At 34.1% G+C, this 21,644-nt stretch overlaps 2 protein-coding genes across 2 annotated transcripts; both read right to left on the bottom strand.

Moving 5' to 3' along the window:
• Positions 1-506: 506 nt before the first annotated feature.
• LOC130623925 (elongator complex protein 3) lies at positions 507-14,287 on the bottom strand. Its single transcript, XM_057439472.1, has 8 exons — positions 14,209-14,287; positions 6,063-6,329; positions 5,596-5,954; positions 3,470-3,631; positions 2,096-2,507; positions 1,836-1,938; positions 1,248-1,438; positions 507-995 (listed from the first exon to the last, which is right to left on the bottom strand). The coding sequence occupies exons 2-8, from the start codon at positions 6,318-6,320 to the stop codon at positions 834-836; spliced, it is 1,647 nt and encodes a 548-aa protein (XP_057295455.1). The 5' UTR covers positions 6,321-6,329; positions 14,209-14,287; the 3' UTR covers positions 507-833.
• Positions 7,450-10,392, bottom strand: LOC130623926 (uncharacterized). Its single transcript, XM_057439473.1, has 2 exons — positions 7,739-10,392; positions 7,450-7,465 (listed from the first exon to the last, which is right to left on the bottom strand). Exon 1 carries the CDS (start codon positions 8,790-8,792, stop codon positions 8,259-8,261), a length of 534 nt encoding a protein of 177 aa, XP_057295456.1. The 5' UTR covers positions 8,793-10,392; the 3' UTR covers positions 7,450-7,465; positions 7,739-8,258.
• Positions 14,288-21,644: the final 7,357 nt, after the last annotated feature.

Raw genomic sequence — 21,644 nt, 5'->3', positions numbered from 1 at the left:
AGTTGACAAACAACACAACTATAAAATTAAATTAAATTCCACATTATGAGTTCTCTTATTCAGAATCACAGCACTAAAATCTTTTTGCTACATTTTCATTATATAAACAAGTAGAACCTAAATCTAATAACAACTAAAAATCCAAAAGAATTAAAAAAAAAACAGTTATAACTTAAAAACTTATTTTTCGTGTACATCCTTATATGACACTGAAACATTCATATATAAGTTAGCGAATATCTAGGAACAAGTTTGTACAGTAGCATATTTCTAACAACCTTCAGGCCATTTTCACCAAAATGGTCATTCTTCCTAGTTCTCTATTGCTTTTTAACCCGAAATCTCACCCTGAGATTCTTATAAAACGCGTAATACAACTGAAAAGTTTATAGGGAAGCAGAGAATGTCTTATTCTCAACTAGCTGCTCCAATTACTGCATGGATACCTGGCAAAAGTTGATATACAAGATCCAAATAACACAAACTGTAACAAGGAAGCAAAAAAATAAACATAGGATATATCTTTTTTAATGAACCTACAAAAAGTCTTATTGTTCGTTACAATATTCAAGCAAACTTTTGTGTGTACATTAAGTTCTTTCCTCTCTCCTATCTTGTTCAGACTAAAAAAAGTACTTTACTATATTCATTAAAATTCCATTTGTATATGTTTACTTTTATCATTCATTTGTTTGTGCTGTGGATTGGATGGGAATTTCCATCTACAATCAAATTCTCAACCTTCCATTCATTACATCAATTTCGTATCCCTCAGTTACAAATTTTTTGTCTTGCTTGATATTTCACTGTCTCGCTTGATCACTGTTACTATATTAACAAGTCAGCATTTTCGACATGTACGGCCCATCAAGCTCATATCCTAGCTTACGATAATAATCCCTAGTACCGACACCAGAGATAACAGCTATCTTTTTCGAGAAATGTTCATTCCTTGTAATGTTTTCTGCTTCCTCCATCAACAGTGTACCAAAACCCTTTAAACAAAATAAAAGAATGATAATTTGACGTTGTTTTAAGGTTTAGTTCTATAGAAAGAGTGGTTAGAGAGCAAAACATTTTAAATACAAAATAATGCCAGCCTTGAACACAAAATGCTATCATGACAAAATGCTCTAAGGCTGTACGACCATAGCGTATACATAATATACGTGCATATGTCAGCTAGCTTTTCCAGGAAAAATGCTAGTGTTTACAATATTGAACTGAACTCAAAGCAAAATAGCAACCTGATGTTGGAACTTGGTAGGATCACGCGAACTGACAGGTACAACGCTTCCATAAACATGAAGTTCGCGCACCACTGAACAACCACCTTTTAGTTCTGGTCTAAACACTTCATCTGAACATTTGCGCAGTCGAAGCAACCCAACCAAAATGTCTTGATCAGGATCTTCATAAGATAAGAAAGTTTCCCAACCTGAAAATAATGTTTGCTCAATTTTAATATAAAATCTCCTGAGTTGTGAATATGTCTTTCACACACCACTTTAAAGGCTTTACTTCAAACAATTTTAAATTAAAACAACTTCTGAAAATGCCAGTCTTCAATAATTGCAATGTAATAAGACAACCAGTAATGACGATGGGAATTTTATGATCATATACCAGGATAAGTTTCATAATAATAAGTTTTAATAAGTCACTGATGGAGATTTCAAAAGAAACATCAGCTAAAAATTCCCTTGGTTTTTCATTGGAAAGAAACTTCCTGATCAAGATTAAAGCTGCTGAACAACATGGACTAAATACTACCGTGTATCTATCTCATCACATCAAAGTACAAATATTTGTGAAATATAAAGAAAGTAACTAACCTCCATTGGCAACATAATCTCTTCGGATCAATTCAATCTCATAAGGACGGACATTTTTGTGTATTTCTTGTATACCCACTTCTCTTGTACGCACATCGCGACACTAAACATTAATAAAATTATACTATAGTACCACGAATGCACTAGAGTAAATTATTATGGATTCAAATGTTATAATTTAATGTTTTCTATTAAAAAAGTTGATATACAGTTGCAAGAAAACAAACAAACAAACAAAAAATAGGACTATTATAGACTACCTCAGTGCCAAAATCCTTCATTCGTGCGAGAGCTAATTCTCTTAGGTTGCCATGCTCAACACCAGATGTTACAAGTGGCATCGGTATATCACGTTGAACACGATACACTCTTGTCCATGGAGGTACAAGAGCTAATATACGTGCAACCAAGTCAACCAATGTTCCAGGTGGGTAGCTTTTATATCTCCCTGTCTTCCAAAGTTCGTATAGCCCAGTACCTCTAATCACTAATGTTGGATATATTTTTAAGCCATCAGCTCGAAATGCTGGGTTTTCAAAAAATTCTATAAATTGTTCAATGTCTCGTTCAAGTCCAACATTTGGAAGGTCGGGCATCATATGTGCTATCACTTTGTAACCAGAATCTTTGCCAAGCTGGAAGGATTCGCAAACAGCTTTCACAGTGTGCCCACTAAAGGTAACAAAAAATACAATTTTAAAAAATTAAATGTTATTTAGAATAAGCATGTGTACATGAATTGATTGCACTTTTTATGAAATTTTATGGTAGATTGTTCGCTTTCTGGCGGAAACCCCAGCCGAGTCATGCCAGAGGCTATGTGTGAACAGATCCTCTCTGCTTAGAGTTCAACATGAGAATGTGATTGATATCTTAAACTGTTGTGTAGTTGTGCAATTGCTGTGCATACACAACTTCTGTAGCTCAAATGGGAGCTTTAAAAGCACTAGAAGCCCTTTGCAGGATTCACGTTAACAGCAGTACCAAACAGGGCTTTATAAATTAAGCTTTTATGTCCACAAAGTCTCATGTATTACAAGTTAACGTGCATGTTCGTGTAAACAATGTTTGTGCACGCAAACATATTTTATTTTAACTCTTACAGGTCAGGTCCCCAAGGAAGGCCTGTCAATTTTCATTAAAAAAATTTTACATTCTACTTTATTTTTGGATGAATGATTCGAATAAGAAAAAAACAGACGTCTAAGAGAAATCTTTGAACTACACGAAGATTGAGTATTCCATCAACATTTTTTAAACAAATTTAAGGTAAATATTGGAGAGGTAGTTTGCAGCAGTGCTAAAATAGTAATTAGACCCTCAGCAATTTTTTAGGCACTCTAGTGTCCCCCCCAAAAAAACTCTTAATATCTATTTCTAAAAAGTAAAACTTTTCACTATGTTAGAAATGAAACATTTTTGCAGTAATGAAAATTAAACTTTTACCACACATTTTTTATGTTTCGTCAACTGTATACATTTTTGTAAAAGCTTGTAGGTATATTGAAGATAAAACATTTTTTAATAAAGTTTGGCTTTAATGACTTTTTAGAGTCAGTGAAATGGTGATGACATTGTTAAAGTCATCAAGTATGTAAGTGAAAAATCCTGAAAAAAAAATGAAGTAGCAGTACCGATTTGTATCTCTAGCCACATCTTCATAGACACTTTGTACACCTATCTCTAAGCGAGTGCAACCATAGATCAACATTGAGCTCAAATGTCTTTTCAAACAATAATCTGGTCGCGTTTCTATTGTTATACCGATACATTTTGTTTTACTCTTCTCTGAATATCTAAAAAAAGAAAACACACACCTTAGCTAACTGTAGAATAAATAATTATAGCAAATTAAAAATAACAAAAAACCTAGGTAACTAAAAGATTGTGAAGCAATGATACTAAAATCATCGCCTTATAATATCTTCATAAATTGTCAATTAGAAATATATGATTAAAAATTGTGCTTCAGCCCAAAGGAATATTGAAACTTACCTACCACAAAAAAAAGTTGGTTTCATATGAAAGAGCTTAAAAATCATCTAGAAATCTTTTTATATTATTTATAAATAAAGTGCATACGGGTTTATCAAGGTATGCAGTGACTTATGATATGTTTTCACATCACAATCTACTTTAACATCATTTATACCACTCATTTTCCGGCAACTAACATATGTTATAATTCTGCTTAATTAGCTAAATTTAAAGGCCTATATCTCGGAAACCAAAAAGATTTTGTAAAAAAAGAAGAAGATTTATAGACAATTTTCAAGCTCTTTCATATGAAATCAACTTGTTTTTTTTACGGGAGGTCAGCTTAAAATAAAAATTTCTACAGTAACTACCCATAACAACCTGGAAAGACCAATAACGACCTAGAACGATCCAGAATGAACCAATAACAACCCAGAATTTTTAAAGGACTTTCCTTTCGTATGGATCATTTTGTGTAAGATCTTCTTCCTATTCTTGCAATTTTTTCAGATACACCTTTTTCGTAAGGCATTATATATTCTAATCATATTTTCATCACTTTCTACAATTTTAAAAATAGTTTTTGCCTTTAAATCCAATCCAAAGTATTAAATATTTTATCTTGTTTAGCGTATATAAACGAGCCAATACTAAGTCAACATTTTACATAACTTTAGTCGAGCGATGCTATAAATCTGCTAGTCAGGGCCATTAACCTTTTCACAGTTTTATTCAGAAATAGGCGTACACAGTCACAATCACTTTACTCGCAAAAAGTTAACAAACTAGATATCTACACAGGCTGCTTGAAGCAATCAACATATTCTGTTCTATTTCTGAATTTGCATTTTCTAAATGAAGGATAGTTTGTATTTTGTTTAGAATTTGTTTTTGTACTTGTACTTGAGGGAATAACAAATGTTGGAACAGTTTCGGTCTACTTAATTTCGAATATTGCGCCCAGTTGCTGTAAAAAATAAGGCCCCATAAGCGTCTCTGCTAAAAAAGGGCAAAATAAAATTTCCAGGCAGCATCTGTCCTCTAGAGAGAGACTTTACTACTAATCGTTAAACCACTGCTACGCACATGTACCCAAACTTTTATTCCATAAAAAGTGCAAAAAACAGAGAACAAAGATAGGCAAACTCATCCCCAACGTTTCCTATTTTTTTTCATTAGGGCAGAAGCCTGAATCTCCACCATCTGACTACCCTTGAAAAAAGGTTGCAAATAAAAGATCATCTTAGTGCCTCTACAACGACTCAATGCAGAACATGGACAAAGAACCCAATATTTTCATATTTTGGTTATAAGGATTGCTCTGGGACATTATTGGGTCATTCTGGGTCGTTATTAGATCATTCTGGGTTGTTATTGGATCATTCTGGATTGTTTTAGGGAGTTATTCACAAAGACACATAAAAAAACAAGTATTTATTTTGCCTAAAATCGCTATTTTGGATTTTTGAATACCCAGTGTATTCAAAAATCTAAAATAGCGATTTAGTGCTGAAGTTTGTTTGAATAATATTGTCAAAGCAAAACACAAGGCTGTCAACAGATTTAGATGTTGCCTTAAATTGACAATGTATTTAATTGACAACTTTTTTGCATTGATTTCTTCAAACAAAACAAATGTATAAAGTAAATCCTGAAATTGCATTGGAGAGACTTTTTAAACCTTGTAATTTGTGTTATGAGTATTTATAAATGGAACAGTATTTTTTGAAAAAATAGTCTTTCTTTACATCAACATAACAGAACATTTGTAGTTAAGATATACCTCACAGCCTCTTCTACATTACTACTTGTGTGACCAGATAAGGCGTCATGGAGATTACGTATAAAATAATCTCGATATTCTTCATCTAATGCCATAAATGTCCCACCCATCACAATAAACTCAACTTTGTCAACGTTGTGGCCCAATGATTTCAGCTGTTCTACTCGATGACGTGTCTGTAGAAAAGGATTATAGCGAGCTCGTATTGCTCTCATTGATGTAGGTTCATACCCTGTGTATGACTGTGTTGAGTATTCGAAATCCGAGTCTGGTCCACCAGGACAGTAAACACATATATTTCCAGTCATGCTAATGTGTGGACAGCGATGTGGTTTGCACATGACAGCCACAACAGCAATCTATTGGAGAGATGAGATGCACACTTATATATTTAGTTGTTAAGCGTTTAGAATTGTAAAACCTGTTCTACATGCTGACAGTAAGATAATAGAAGTTTGAAGTCTCACCCCAGATGCTGTCCTAACAGGTTTTGCTTTCAGTTTTGGAAGCAATACTTTTTTGTAGTTTGCAGGCACAGCAGCAATTATATCAACAAGTCTTGGTTGTGACGCAAGTCCATATTTTCGAGAAACTGAACTTTTTAATTTGTTCAAATTTACATCTTCTTTTTTTTCATGCGCACTGATTAATTCACTGATAATCTCTGTAATTGTTTTCAACATTAATTCTGACCGAGATAATCCAAGATCCTTCTTTTTCTTCATTGTTTTATTCTTAAAAGAAACAAAAATATAATTTTAAATATCAATAAATTTTCTTTTATATACATCATGCACTGTGCGGATAACAGGATGCAAATCATGATTCACAAGGCTTTAGCTTAGCAACCTTTTGCCAAGGTACTTTTTTTCATTGGTTAAATTTGATTTAGCAACACTCATGGTTTTTTTAAATCAAACAAAACACAGCAAATCAGCAAAATAATACTAAATAAAAATGAATAGCTTAATCAAGTGCAAAGTTAAAAGCAAATTTGTGATGTTAAAACCCCCTTTTAACCAGGTAAAAATGTTGAACATTGCTTTCCTTATTTAACAAGTTAAAAGGAAGTTCTAAGTGTTCTCATGTGTTCCATTTGATGTATTGAAACAAGAACTGTTTTTTAAAACTTATTAGGAACTTTCTTGGTGAATAAGAATTAAAAAATGGAACCTTTTGGATTGGGTTTGGATTTTCAAAACGCTGTATTTGATCTTTTAAAATTGATAAAATGGGGGAATATATACATATATATCAGTAATACTGGTTTTATTTGTCTTTTGTGACTGAGAGCACTTTTACAAATTTTACAACTAATTTTGAGGGTTGTTTACACCATCATCATCATTCTCGGCTTAACGTCCCTTTTCCATGCCAGCATGGGTTGGACGGGGTATATTAATGACCCTCTTCCAATCTGATCTAGACTGTGTTAGATCTAAACTCAACTTCCGCTGTATAAGTCTGTCTATATAACCTCCTGCCAAGTCTTTCTCGGTCGCCTCTGGGCTTTGCCCCAGGAACTATCAAGTTTCTACACTCTTTACCCAATTATCCTCCTCAATTTTTTCCAAGTGCCCCAGCCAATTCAATCTTCTTATCTGGATAACATCTTTAATTCTACGGATACTTAGCCTGCTTCTTAGCTCGTCTGAACTTTTTCTGTCTCTCAGACTGGCGTTACACATCCACCTTACCATTCTCATATCATTCCTTTCTAAACGGTTTCTTCCTGCTTCACTGCTTATGTCTCACTACCGTACAACATAACGCTTCTTACACAGGCCTTATACAACCTACCTTTCACCTCAATTGACAAAACTCTGCTGGTCAACAAAGGAAGTAACTCTGAACTTCTTCCAAGCAGAACCTATTGTTAACATGTATTTATTGTCATATAAAACAAAGAGTAAGACAATATCACTGACCCCGTAAATATAGCTAAGAAGGTGTTTGAAAAGAAAGATTGCATATGAGTATTGGATGAAAGTATTATTGAGCAAGGAAGAATATTAGAAAGCAAGAGAAGCTGTTGGATTCCATCAAAAAGATTATAGACTATCAGAACAAAAGATTACTGAGGAAGAAGAATATTAGAAAGTCTTATAGAAGACAAAAGGTTAGTGGTTTTAATAATTATCACCTATCCTGCAAGTAACACTTCTTCCATCACCCCCTTCACGGCCCAACATATCACCTAAGTAACAGAAGTTCTCAACTATGTCTAACGAGCCACTGTTGTACATCATTAAAGCTGGAAATACTTCATTCTCTATAATCTCACCTTTGCAACACTTGCATACAAACTGAATGTCAGCTTTTAACCTTCCACCAATACTACTGCACTTCTTATGTACCCAATGCTTGCAAGTCTGACAAAAAATTGAGCTTCTACCAACCCCTTTCCTGCAAACACCACAAGGCCACTTCCAACTACAAGGTCACACTTGGATGCAATGCTACTAATCATGACCTTAGACTTTGCTGTGTTCACCCTTAGCCCTTTCTCTTTTAGTCCTTTCTTCCACTTCTCAAACTTTTCAACTAATTCTTCCATCGACTCTACTATGAGAACCAAATCATCTGTAAACAATAACTTCCATGGACACCCTGTTCTGAACTCCATCACCAGCGCTTCTAAGACTAGAACAAACAACAAAGGACTAGCTGGTCTTCCCTTTGTAACACATCTGCAAACCTGTTTCTCTCTGCTTCTGATTTTGCCTTATACACTGCTGTACGATACACTGGTCAACCTCATTATTCCACCACCAGGTCTGTCTATGTCTAGCTGGTCCTTTCATCCACCCACAGGTATCAACAGAAGCTTCTAGAAGACAATTCTTCAAAGTAGTCCAAGTACTTTCAACATTGTCACTATCACACTGACCATTGCGGGCTAACTGCTGAAGTTTTGCACTAAATTGTCTTGCTACAATATCTTCCTTCAGCCTCCGGACTTTACGACAGGGCCTGTACTTTCCCTTGGCTTCTTTAACACTCTTCAAGATAATATCACAAACCAGCAACCTATGCTGGGAAATACGCTCTTCCCCCGATATAACTTTCACATCCTTCATCACTTTCTTGTCTGATTTTCTAACCAGGAAGTAATCTATCTGTGTCTTACAGGCACCTGACTCATATGTTATCAGCCTACTCTGTCTTTTACTGAATGATGTGTTGCAAACCACCATGCCGTTGCCATTCCAAACTCATGACAAGTTTAGTGTCTCCAAACTTTGATGTGACTGCTATTAACTCATCATAAAACGTATCTTTATCTTCCTCACTGAGTCCACACTGTGAAGCATAAACTGACAGAAAAGTGACAATCCTATTACCTATCAAAAACTTATCACTATAATACAACTATTAACACACATAACATCTATTACTGTTTCTACCCACTTCTCTGCAACGAATATGCCAACTCCTCCATATCCATCACTTATACCAATCCAAAAAAGCTTATACCTTGCCCTCCTACCTTCCACAAATCTCACTGAAGCTCCTCTCCACCTGACTTTCTGAACACAACACATATCAACAGATCTACGTTCTAACATTTCAACTACTTCACCTGCTTTACCTCTCAGAGTACCAACATTTTACACTATCCATCCTCAACCTAGTGTTATCTACCTTGTGATGTAATAGCTGGGTAACGGTCTAACGATGCTCACACCTGACATCCGCTCTATCGTGCGCAAACCTTCACTCATTAGAGTTCCAGTCCCGTTTACGCAGTTTGTCTGATCAACTGTTCTTTTGGCCATCAATAAAGAGCTTTGGCATTGTTTTACAGCTGGATGCCCTTCCTAGCGCCAACCGTTCACAGACGGGGCTGGGTGTTTTTTAAAGTGACACCATCACTATGTGGCATTTCATGGGACTTCCACAATCGTCCCTTTAAACTAAGGTATGGTGGAGGACGTTCAACTCCTCTCTTGTCTCTTAAAGAGACCCTTCACCATTACACGTAAATATTTCAACTTCGAGCTAGTTGAATTGTGTAAACGCTGTTTCCACATGTGAAGAGTGTTAAAATAGTTATGACATGCAAATGGTCGCATGACACCATTTTCCCTCCTAGTAAGGCCTTTGTTTGACTTGTATTAAAAATACTAGAAAATGACTCAGTCAAAAACTATTTACTGAATGCTGCAAATATTTTCCAAGTATTAATTTTTTCACATGTTTCACATGATATGCTCTCATTATGTTAGGTGTCCAGATTCGAGCACTGCAAGTACCTTTTTCTAATCTATGTTAATGGGAGCGATCCGAAATACGCGTTTTTCCTAAATTTCCTTACCAACCACACTTAGGCGAATATTAAAAATATGTTTTGTTTGTGTCCTAATTCTTTGCACAAATGAGCTGGTTGGTTCGTCAACAGGATTTTCCACCGGGATTTCCTGATCGGCAAAAGTACATTCTTTTCCAAATCCATGAAACAACTTAGTGTTACCATTTATTCTGTTCCCAGGGTTTTTATGATTAGTTATGATAATAGACAGCAAAGGAAACTTTGGGGAGCAAACACAACAAAAAAGATGTAACAAAAAAGTCTAATAGATGTGACTGGACTGACATATAAAGAATATCACCATAATGCATTTAAAAAAAGAAAGGTGTCACAAATGTGTGGTATTAGAGTCATTTGAACCTAGAACTAGGGTCCGCTGGTCGGAATGTCTCTGACTTTCTAGCCTACTTGGGACAAACTATAATATACTTCAGCACCGTAATATATTTCAATGGACATAGTATACTATGATTCACCTGAAGTATAATTCGATTTTATGCTGGTTACAGATCATTATGACCAAGGACAAGTCCGTAAACGTTAGTGCAATGCAAAATTTGTTCAGCTATTTTACCCCATAGGGTCCTGCTTTTTTATACCTTTTTTTATGATGGCCCCTATGGCTCACTTCTCTTCTTAATAAAAACACTTCTCTTCTTTCCTCCAAAATCTTCTCTTCTGTTCGAAACACTTCTCTTCTATAACTCAAAAATTCTCAGACCCAATTCTGGTCCACAATATTGATTGACCTGGATTTCATTCATTCCTTTATATTTTGTCAATATACACTTTTCTTATAATACTAAAATTCTAAACGGGCTGGTTATTATTCTTATTTTTCTATTGTTCTAAACAAAATACCTATTGTTTTTAACCTAAAATCTAAGTCTGATATTTTTATAAAGCACATTCATATAAAAGAAAAATCGTGTAGCTTGCTTGGGGGACACTACCATATGATTTGGATGACTCTGGACAGCCATTTTGCCATTTATTGTCTCAGGGAGCGAATTAACTGTAAATAAATCAATAGCGAATTTTTTTTGCGAAGATGAATGTCATAATAAAGGTGATTTTGAAAAAAGATCAGTGTTGTAATAAAAATAGCAACAATCTTCCACACAGGCTTCAACCAACTTTTTGTTATAAAAATCTTTTTCACGGACCTGGGGCAATGACTTCATTTAGCACCGGGCTAACTGGTCCTGACACACGACGTACAACATAACTAGCACCCTTCATACTTTATCGATATTAAAAGTCTGTCAGACGTTCAGTCAAACTTCTCCAACCAAATGGACCCGACAAATGAAATCGCATTATCCGACATTCTCTCTATATAACAAATACATATTTTTTCTGTCGATGGTCATACCAACGTAATATCGCATAATACTGCATAATACCTTCATAATACTCTCTGTCGCTACATAACAAATACATATTTTTTCTGTAAATAATCCATAACCAACGTAATATCCCATAATACTGCATAATACCTTCATAATACTCTCAATCGTTCCATAACAAATTCATATTCTTCTGTCAATAATCCATAACCAACGTAATAGCACATAATATTGCATATTACCCTTATAATACTCTCTACATACATCTAATCGCTACATAACAAATACATTTTTTTGTAGATAGGCTATAACCAACGTAATATGCCACATTATTCCGCACAACTGTAATATTATTACTCTTTGTCGACTTAACCAACATAAACAGGCGAAAGTCCTAATGCTCGCCAAGCTGAGGAAAACGTTGTTGTAAAAAATAGACAAGATTTAATGTTGGTTACATATCCATCCACAAACAGAAACGATATTTTGCATAATATACTGTCGCAAAGAGACTTATAGAAAGTCGTAATATCAGCCAATCTGAGGGAACACGTTGTACTATAGAATAGACAAGCATTAACATGGCATAAACATCCCTACACAAATAAAAATCATAATTTGGATAAATGGCATTCCGCGAAAAGACATATTCAAGTGCAATATCAGCTAATCTAAGGAAACACGCTGTTCTATAAAATAGACAAGGTTTAAGGTTGGATGCACATCCATACACAAACAGAAACGAGATTTTTCTCAAATACCCTTTTGCAAAAGGACATGTTACCGGCCCTATTGCAGGCTAGAGACGTTTTTGTACAATATATTGAACAGGCGGTAGTTTTCTATGCTCATCGATAACCAATAGAAAAGATATTTTGGACTAATACCCTACTGCAAAATCACATATCAAAAATCATAAAGAATGCCAATCTGAGGCAAGACATTATACTATACATTTAACAGGCCGTTGTGTTATGCACTTATCCATACAGCAGTAGAAACAAGTATTCTCCCTGGAAATGATGTATCAAAAGTTCTAAAGCAGACCAGTTAAGGCAAAGTGATTACATAGTGAAAAAATCAACCATTAAGGTTGAGTATACATCCATTTACCAATAGAAATATTATGGCAAAATACTCTTCTGCGAAATGACACATCAAATGTCCTACAACAGATCAACAAAGAGAAGACCTTACACTATAAACCAAACTAACATTGATGTTGATAACAATCCATACACAAATAGACACTATGTCTTGGACAAATACCCTCCCGCAAAAGGACATATTAAAAGTCCTGTAGCACGCCAATCAAGAGAAGACTTTATACTTTAAACTAAACAAACACTGATGTTGGATACACGTCAATACACAAAGAGACACTATATTTTGGACAAATGCCTTACCGCGATATAAAAAAATGAAAGTTCTAAAGCAGACTAATCAATATGTAGACTTTATACTGTAATTGAACAAATATTGAGGTTGGATACACATCCATACACCAATAGAAATAACATTTGGGCTAAATACCCTCCGAGAAAATGACACATCAAAAGTCCCAAAGCAGACCAATCAAAGGAAAGACTTTTCACTATAAACCAAACCAACACTGATGTTGGATAACAATCCATTCACAAATAGACACTAAACTTTGGACGAATACCCTTCCGCAAAAAGATATATAAAAGTCCTAAAACACACCAATCAAAAGAAGACTTACACCTTAAATTAAACATTCAGTGAGGTTGGGTGCACATCTATGCACCAATAGAAACCATATTCTGGACAAATACCCGCTCCCAAATGACACAGTAAAAGTCTTAAAGCTGTTAGATTTGAGGAAAGATGTATAGTATGCACTAAAAAGGCGGTATTGTTTTATACCTATGCACATGCAATAGAGACGACATTTTTGAGTGGTAGCTTGGATAACACTATTTAAAATATATCTATTCAAATAAAGCCTCACTAAACCAGTAAGTGAATGGGATATTCCACAATACATGGCTAAAAGACAACCTGGATGAAAGTAAAGGTCAAAATCCTAGCATAAAAATTAAAAGGAAGTCTGTAAATGTGAGACACATCCATACGTCATTTGAGGTATCACTTTTAGAAGTTGAAGTATGTGCAAAATAAAATCTGAGATATTTTAAAAGACCAATCAAAGAGAAAATTTTATACTGTACCCTGCAAACACTTATGCTGGAAACAGATCCATACACAAATAGAGACAATTTTATGGAGAAATACCCTCCCTGAAAATGACGCATCAACAGTCCTAAAGCAGACCAATCAATGCGAAGGCTTTACACTAGAAACCAACCTGCACTATAGAATAGACAAGCATTGAGGTAGGATACAAATCCATCCACTGATAGAAAATATATTTTGACAAAATACCCTCCGCGAAAGCTAATTAGAAAGAAGTCTTTACACTAATTAGCTTAGTTGCTCTTGTTTGTTTTACCTTAGTACTCTCTAATCCGGCAAAAAAGGTTTCTTAAATACTAATTCTATATACAAGTATTTTGAGACAAGTTGTGGGAAGCAAGCCTTTAATGATTTACAGAGATGGATGTTAAAACTTAGTTTTTAAAATTTCTAATTGAAATTTTCCCACTTGATGTTTAAAAAAATGGGGAATATGTACTCCAAATTTTCAAGAGTTGGATTGGATATTCCAATATTCCAATTTTATCTGCTGCAGATTTATGTCGATAAAGTATGAAGGGTGCAATTATGCTGTACGTCGTGTATCGGGACCACTAAGCCCAGTGCTAAATGAAGTCATTGCCATTATAGTCCGCATTATACAGACTATTGAGATCTGCTATTTATTGCCGAGCTTTAATAGTGTCAAGATTGAATAGCCATGAAGAGAGTGAAAATTATTTTTTTAAGTTGCACCACACCAATAAGATTGTAAGGTAAAATGATATTTCAAACCTTGATTATCGACAGTTGCTGGTCATTTTTCAGACTATATAATCACGGCTGCTCATTTGATCGCGGAGTGCAAAAATGAAATCAAAACAAATATGGCTTCCAGGGTAAGTAAACAATGTGCGCACGAGATTGCAAGGCTAACACCAAGATGATGGATAAGGCCTGTGCAAATAGTCCAGGAAATTTTTTTCTCATTGAACAATGATATTGGTAGGTAGATAGATTTAACCTATTTATATTTTTTGTAAAGAGCCCTAGGTAAGCTAGTTAGAACTTTGATTTCAGGAAACATATGTGTAATATATATGATCAACAATTACAACCCTCTGAAATCAAGACACCATTACCCATTTCCTTTTGTCAATAAGGGATAACTTCAAATTAGGTTATGATAGTCCTAGTTAATCCACAATATAGGCTATTTAGGTGACTTATCTCCTAGGTTATCAATATGCTGTTCCACTGCATAGTCACAATGATTTTATTAGCTAAAAAAGTTTTATGAAACCTACTTTAAATGACCTAAACATATATTTCTTTATCATTTGCACTGTCAAGATATAGCATTCAGTTTGTTTTGATTTAAGAATGCATGTATATACTTCAGTCAGAGAGTAAAAATTCAAAAAATCAAAATATTGTGTCCAACTATCCATTCACCAATGCAAGCCATTAAATACCGATATTTAATGTCAACTTGTGTGCCTTGTTTAAATGAAGTTTTGCATTTTAATCTAATTCTCAGGACCATTGACAATCACAGCCAAAAGTTTAAATAGTGGGTAATGACTGTTGGGGAAAACAAGTATAATGTTCTTTTGTCGTTCTATTTTTTTTGACTCTGTATGTCAAAACTTGCTATAAAAAATAGTGTCAGTCAGGTGAGTCTAACACCAAATATTTGTGACATCCATCTATCTATCATCACTATCAAAAATCTTCTTTCAATACTCTAGCTAAAAATATTTTTCATTATTATTTGCACTGTTAGATGATATAGTTATTAGTTTGTTTTGAATTAACAATACATGCACTATGTTATAGCTCTTTTATTTTACAGCCATGGTCATGTCTGGAAAAGGTTAAATTCTCGCAGGATATTTTCAACATGGCTGGGCATAGCTTAAATAGTCTATTCCTAGCCTGGTATAATTTTTATTCCTGCAAAGCAAAGTAAACAAAACTTTTCTTGAAGAAAGATGACTAAACAAGCAACTAAACCACAAAAAAATAGCATGACTAGACGTTTTGATGTCAAGATAATCATGAAAGAAGATATCTAATTTAGTATGATAGTCTAATTTCCAGTTGTCCATGTATGTTAAAAGGAAAAAGGGAAAATAAAGCAACAAACATTCTCATAAACCTTTTTGCATATATAGCTTGCTCTAATTGTTGTTTCAAGCAGCTACCAAGTTTACCAGCATGTAAGCATAAAATTTGGGGTATATTCATGATAATTCATTGTGAACAAGCACCTGCCATTATCACCATAATATAATACTTTAGGTTTACTGCAAATAAAACTTAGCATAGACTATTTATAAGTAGCAAATTATGTTGGAAGATAAATTACAACCTTAGTTATGGAACTGCCAATGTGAAGCAGTGCACAGTACCGCCTAAATGTAATTTCGCATTTGCACAATAGTTATCCCATTTACACAACCTTTTGGTAGCCTCAGAACTTTTATTTTTATTGTTAACCTATTATTAAATACACTAGTCGATAGATCCCTTGAAAAAATCCACTGAGTCAGGATAAAACTGAAAAAGAACCATTATTTAAATTTTGGCAAGGACCCGCCAAGAGACAATATTTGTTTCCTTGTTGCCCCTATTGTGTAACGCTTGAATAGCTGATTAAAATCAATATATAAAGGGTTGTGGAGCGGGAACAGGTCCCTATGTTCACAAGCAAAATATTTACATCATTCTCTAGACAAATATGGAGAGAACTTTTATCTGCTCCAATAGACAGTTTAAATAAGTTATTAAAAAAGTTTCCTCAAGTAAAACGCAATCTCTTCCCCAGAGCTTCTTTTTAACTTTTTGATATATTCATGATGGCGCGGCCCTAGCCACTATTGGATTGCGAAAAGATAAGTCCTGGGAAAATATATTTGCAATGTGCATTTGTTTTCAGAGCGTATAAACAGCAAACATTTTGCAGCATAGATTCTCTTGTAGGTGTTAATCTTCTTTTCTAGGCGATTACTAATAAGATTCAATTGGTGGTGGTGGTTGGGGGGGGGGGGGGGGGGTGGTTACTTGTGTTGAACCAATCTTGCTGGTAAAATCATTTTGTTTAGAATAGTGGTATATATTGTGTTGTGTATAGATCAGTTGGGTTTATTTGGTGTTGCGTTATTAGGAGAACTGTGAAGATAACCTACAGGTTAGTCATACACATATTGCGAGTTTAACAAATGGTAGCAGAGGAATAAAATTGCAAAGTATCATAGAGAAATGTCGAAAAGTTGGGTACCCCCACCATCATTGAATACAGAGTCCAGTTACAAAGACTGGAAAAAAGAAGTTGAAATATGGCAAGCACTCACAGCACTAAAGGCGAAAAAACAAGGGCCAGCTATATTCATGGGTTTGAAAGGAAAACCTAAAGAAGCAGTATTGGAATTGGAAATTGAACAAATCAGTGCCACAACTGGGGTAAAAGCTATTACTTACAGATTAGACAAAATTTACTTAAAGGATGAAAATCAAAATGCGTACCTGGCTTATGAAACCTTTGAAAAATTTAAACGACCCTCTGAGATGAGCATGAATGATTACCTTATAGAGTTTTAATGATTATATCACAAAATCCAAGTTCACCGTATGGAACTTCCTGATGGAGTTTTGGCATACCAAGTTTTACAAAGCGCTAATCTATCACCAGAGCAGCAACAGTTAGCTAGAGCAACTATAAATGAATTATGCTATGATTCAATGGTATTACAGTTAAAGAAATATCTGGCCTTGATTGAGATGATACCCAATTTAATTGACCACAAATACATCGAAACTTAGATTGCTCTTCATGTGAGAGTTCTTGATGTTTGTTTTTGGTCCTTTGAATCTCAACCTGTTCCATGCTTGCCACATATTTGCTTTGGTCATACTCAATAGAACTATTGAATTGTTGAATTGACTCCAACATATTTAAAATTACTACAATTCTCTGACCAGACCCGAAATATTTTTCTAATGGATGCAATGACTTTTACTTGAAAATCTTCTGATCCTCCCCAAAGAAAATCATCAACAGGTATTACGATCAATCCTTGAAAACAGTCATCTTGAACCCAATAAAATAAAGCCTCATCAAATAAAGACATTTTCATTCCCAAACTAATTAACTGTTCCTTTACTTGTAAATACCAAGCTCTTGAAACATCAGCATACTACTGTATTCAATTTCCAAAGAACCCCTATTACGTTTGCTTCTCTATCAATCGGGTTACCTTGAAGAAATGCTGTTTTGACATCTAAGGTGTGGCATTCCCATTCGTTAGTTGCTAACATTGTGAGTACAATTCGCAGACTTTCTTTTGAAAACGTTGGGGAGTCTTTAGTCAGATTTTGAACCTCCTCTTCTTCGAAACCTCTTATGACCAAACGAGCTTTGACAATTTTGTTGCCCTCTATATTTTTTGTTGTGATTACCCATCTTGTGGATATTGTAGATTGACTTCTGTCTTCAACAGTGGAGAAAACATTGTTGTCTTGCCAGTTGGTTGATTCTTTAAATTTCGCATTCAAGACCTCGTCTTCAATACTTGCTTTTCGCTAATAAAACTTCTTCAGTGTCATTGGCTTCAATGTATTAGTATTAGTGACCAATCAAATGTTGTGTTTTCAAAATGTTTTATAAATATTTTTTGAGTTTAATTTTTCAGAATTCATTGCTGAAACACCACTTAGCACTTGGCATCACACAACTAAGGACCCAAGAAAGAAAAGTCTTCGGTAACTGTTTGATCAAGACTTGTATAGTAGAGGGTGTAATGTCTGGAAAGAACGTACAGTATTTATCAGTAAACAACACAGTTTTATGCAATGGTATCCGCCATATTGTATATTTCCAGCTATAACTCTTAGCCTTACAAAATACTCAGAGCAAAGTGGATATGGACGGAGATATGATTTCCGAGCGGAACGAACGGACATCACAGAGGGTATTGGTGAAAAGCCAATTTCTCCCCAGGATCAGTATACTAAGCGAGTAGTAGTCGCTATAAATTCCTCCCATAGCCGCATAAACTGAACAACATGCAGAAAAGAAAATAGAGGGAGATTGTTAATCTTCCATTCTAGGCGATTACTAATAAGAATCAATTGGTGGTGGGGTTTACTTGTGTTGAACCAATCTTGTTGGTGAAATCATTGTGTTAAGAATAGTGGTATATATTGTGTTGTGTATAAATCAGTTGGGTTTATTTGGTGTTGGGTTATTAGGAGAACTGTGAAGATAACCTACAGGTTAGTCATACACATATTGCCAGTTTAACAATAGGTTTCTATCATTAAATGCACTTTTACGTTTCCAGGGGTTTTCTGGGTGTTTAACAAAAAATCTAGAAAATCAGAGAAGGAGAATCAAAAAATGTGAATACGCGCTTAGTAAGAAACCTTAAAAACATTTTCATACAAAGCAGAAGTAAAAGTTAACTGAGCAATGTGTACTCACAGAGCATTCTGGCTATTTGCCTGCATTGCAATGTCTTCAAATTTGATAAATCGAACAAAACATCGATGAATTGAACCAAAGCATAACCTAACAGACAACATTGTTTTTCAAGAGCTTTTTTTTTCTTGTACAAACAGTAAAAACAACATTATTTTTCACAGATTGAATATTTTATTCTTCGAGTTAAATTATGAAGAAACTGAATAAACATGCAAAATGGATGAGTGTAACTTTTACCACAACAGATTTAAAGTTCCTCTCCTCCTAACAACTGATGTTGCAGTTTAAAAATTTTACAAGGACTACTCTTTCCCAAAACAACGGCGAACGTTTTGTTCAGGTTGTGCAATCTGTAAAATAGATACAAAGAAAGAAAAGTAGGTCTGGACGATTCGTTTGTAGAAAACATTCCAGTCAATACGCTTTATGGGTAAAGATGATTTTTTTATCTTTACTGTTTTTCGTATCACAAAAGTTGCAAGAAAGTCGTTAAAATCTCAATTCATTTATCTAGCTAATCCATACTTATCAGAAATTACAAAGAGCTGCAAATCAAAGCTATCTTTTCTTGCTTGTGTCTTAAGTAGAAAATTTTAGCTAACGTTGCCTCTGTGCAAAGACTAATTAAACTTTATTTGAACCACTAACCTTATTTGACATAATTTTGAGATGATGCTATATAATCTCAACCATTTGTTGTACTTTGTGTTGCATGAGTTGTTGTTATCTAACCTGACACCAACTTAACTTATGCTTACAGGACAGTGTTCTTAAAAATAGCCACCTTGTTCCCAGAGTGTAGAGTAAGCAGGAAAATGTTGGGATAACAGAGCTGAGGGAATTTGACTTATCGAGTGAAAAAAGTGACACTTGTGTCAAAATTTTTTTTAAAAATTTGATTTTCTCCCAAAATGTATAGTAGAAGACAGAAAAAAATAATACGCACTTAAATGCCAAATGGACTCCGCTGTGCTCAGCTCCCTACGCTCGCTTCCATCAGCAATAATGTATATGATCATATGTTTTGGACGAACGCCTAAGGAGATATAAGAGTTTAAAAATTTCGCTGACGTCAGCAAAGACAAACAAATATACAAAAAATTTCATCATAACTTTAAATTGTCATACTTCGTTCTAAAATCTTACTAAGATTAAAAATAGGCGTACTTTGTACTAAAATAAGGAGAAAAATTCGCTTAAACCTTAATAATGGCTGTATACCTTTTAAAAAACCCAGGAAAATGCCCCTACAGAGTTTAAAAATCATCCTATTTCGTATCACCATACAGCAAGAACATGTCCCCAAAAAGCTGAAATATCCCTGTATTTTAGTTCTAAAATATAGCAGTCAAAGCTAGAATTTTTAGTCATGATAAAAAAATATGAAAACAGTGGTGTTAAACAATAGCTTATTAAAGAATAGCCGGCATGTTACATGTGAGAACAAAAGGTGTCATTATAGCTTGTGCACGATGATTATATTGTGCAATAGAAATTAAGTTGATGTCTAAACAAAAGATATGCCAAGATTGTTTATGTAAACATGACATTGTTACACGAGGTCTTAAACGCGCGAACATATAAAGTTACATTCAAGCAGTATTGTATTTCTCTGTCTGCAAAACTTAGAAGTTAAAGGCTGTTAATGCACTTTTTGTTGTTCACAGTCAATATTTGAGGTTCTAAAAACAAGTTCCATAAGATGGCAGTTGTTTGAATTTGTCTTGTGTATAAAATAGCTTTAAAAAATTTTTAGAAAGGTTTAGGCATCTATTATTAAAAGTTTGTTCATTTTCATTTGTACTATTTGTACTATTTCAGCAATGATATAGCTGCACCTTATTTGAATAAAATACTCTTTCTAAAGTTTGATCATCAGCAATAAAAGCCATAACACGTTCAAATATAGATGGCCTCATGGGACCTATTTTATATAAAGCATATATATACAAAGAGAATTTTGAAAATTTAGTCACTGTAATTTATACTTTGGCCTCAATGTCTTCCTTTACTATGATAAAATTTTGTCACACTTTTTGAGGGCTTTAGTTAAAGATGTTTTAAACCTTGTTTAAAGTTGAGAGTTGAGAAAAATGGTTAAAAAAGGATATTTAACATTGATTTCTCAGACAAAATATATTTTTTTCTGGAAATTATTTTTAGTGGCAAGTTGGCACAGAGTAAAAAATTAACATTAGCACAAGAAAAACGATAAAAAAAACTGCAATCGTTACAAATCAAGCTCTTAAGTACAAGATTACATTCCATGGAAGTAATCTTGCAATTAAGAGCAATAAACATGCACATGCATGCACAGGGCAGATAATGTAATAAATTCTTGGATTAACCATAAAACTTTATTGCAAACTGATGTGCTAATCCTAAGGTATAATATTATTAGCAAAAATGTAAGAGACTTTGAAGGAGCACGTGTAATTTTTACATATATATTTGTGTCGATTAATTCACATGAATAAAGTTTAAATATCTACCTTTCAGGAATATATATTTAAATATAATACCTTTTGGCGATTTCATGAATTTTTGATAAATTCACAAAAAATACTAAAAATTTTTGCTAAGATTGCTATTATTGCGAATGTTAATCATTTTTGCAACTCATGAAATTAAGTTTTTGAAAAATCAAATTTTAGGTTGTTTTTTTTACAAAATTTTTCTTAACGAAAAGAGGGACTAAATAATACATAATTCATTTTAGAACTTTTCAAAACTTTCTAAGCCATTA

Source organism: Hydractinia symbiolongicarpus, chromosome 13 (genome assembly GCF_029227915.1).
Source record: "Hydractinia symbiolongicarpus strain clone_291-10 chromosome 13, HSymV2.1, whole genome shotgun sequence".
Taxonomy (NCBI): Eukaryota; Metazoa; Cnidaria; class Hydrozoa; order Anthoathecata; family Hydractiniidae; genus Hydractinia; species Hydractinia symbiolongicarpus.
The sequence above is the reverse complement of the archived record's forward strand: the minus strand, read 5'-3'. Positions and strand labels throughout refer to the sequence as shown.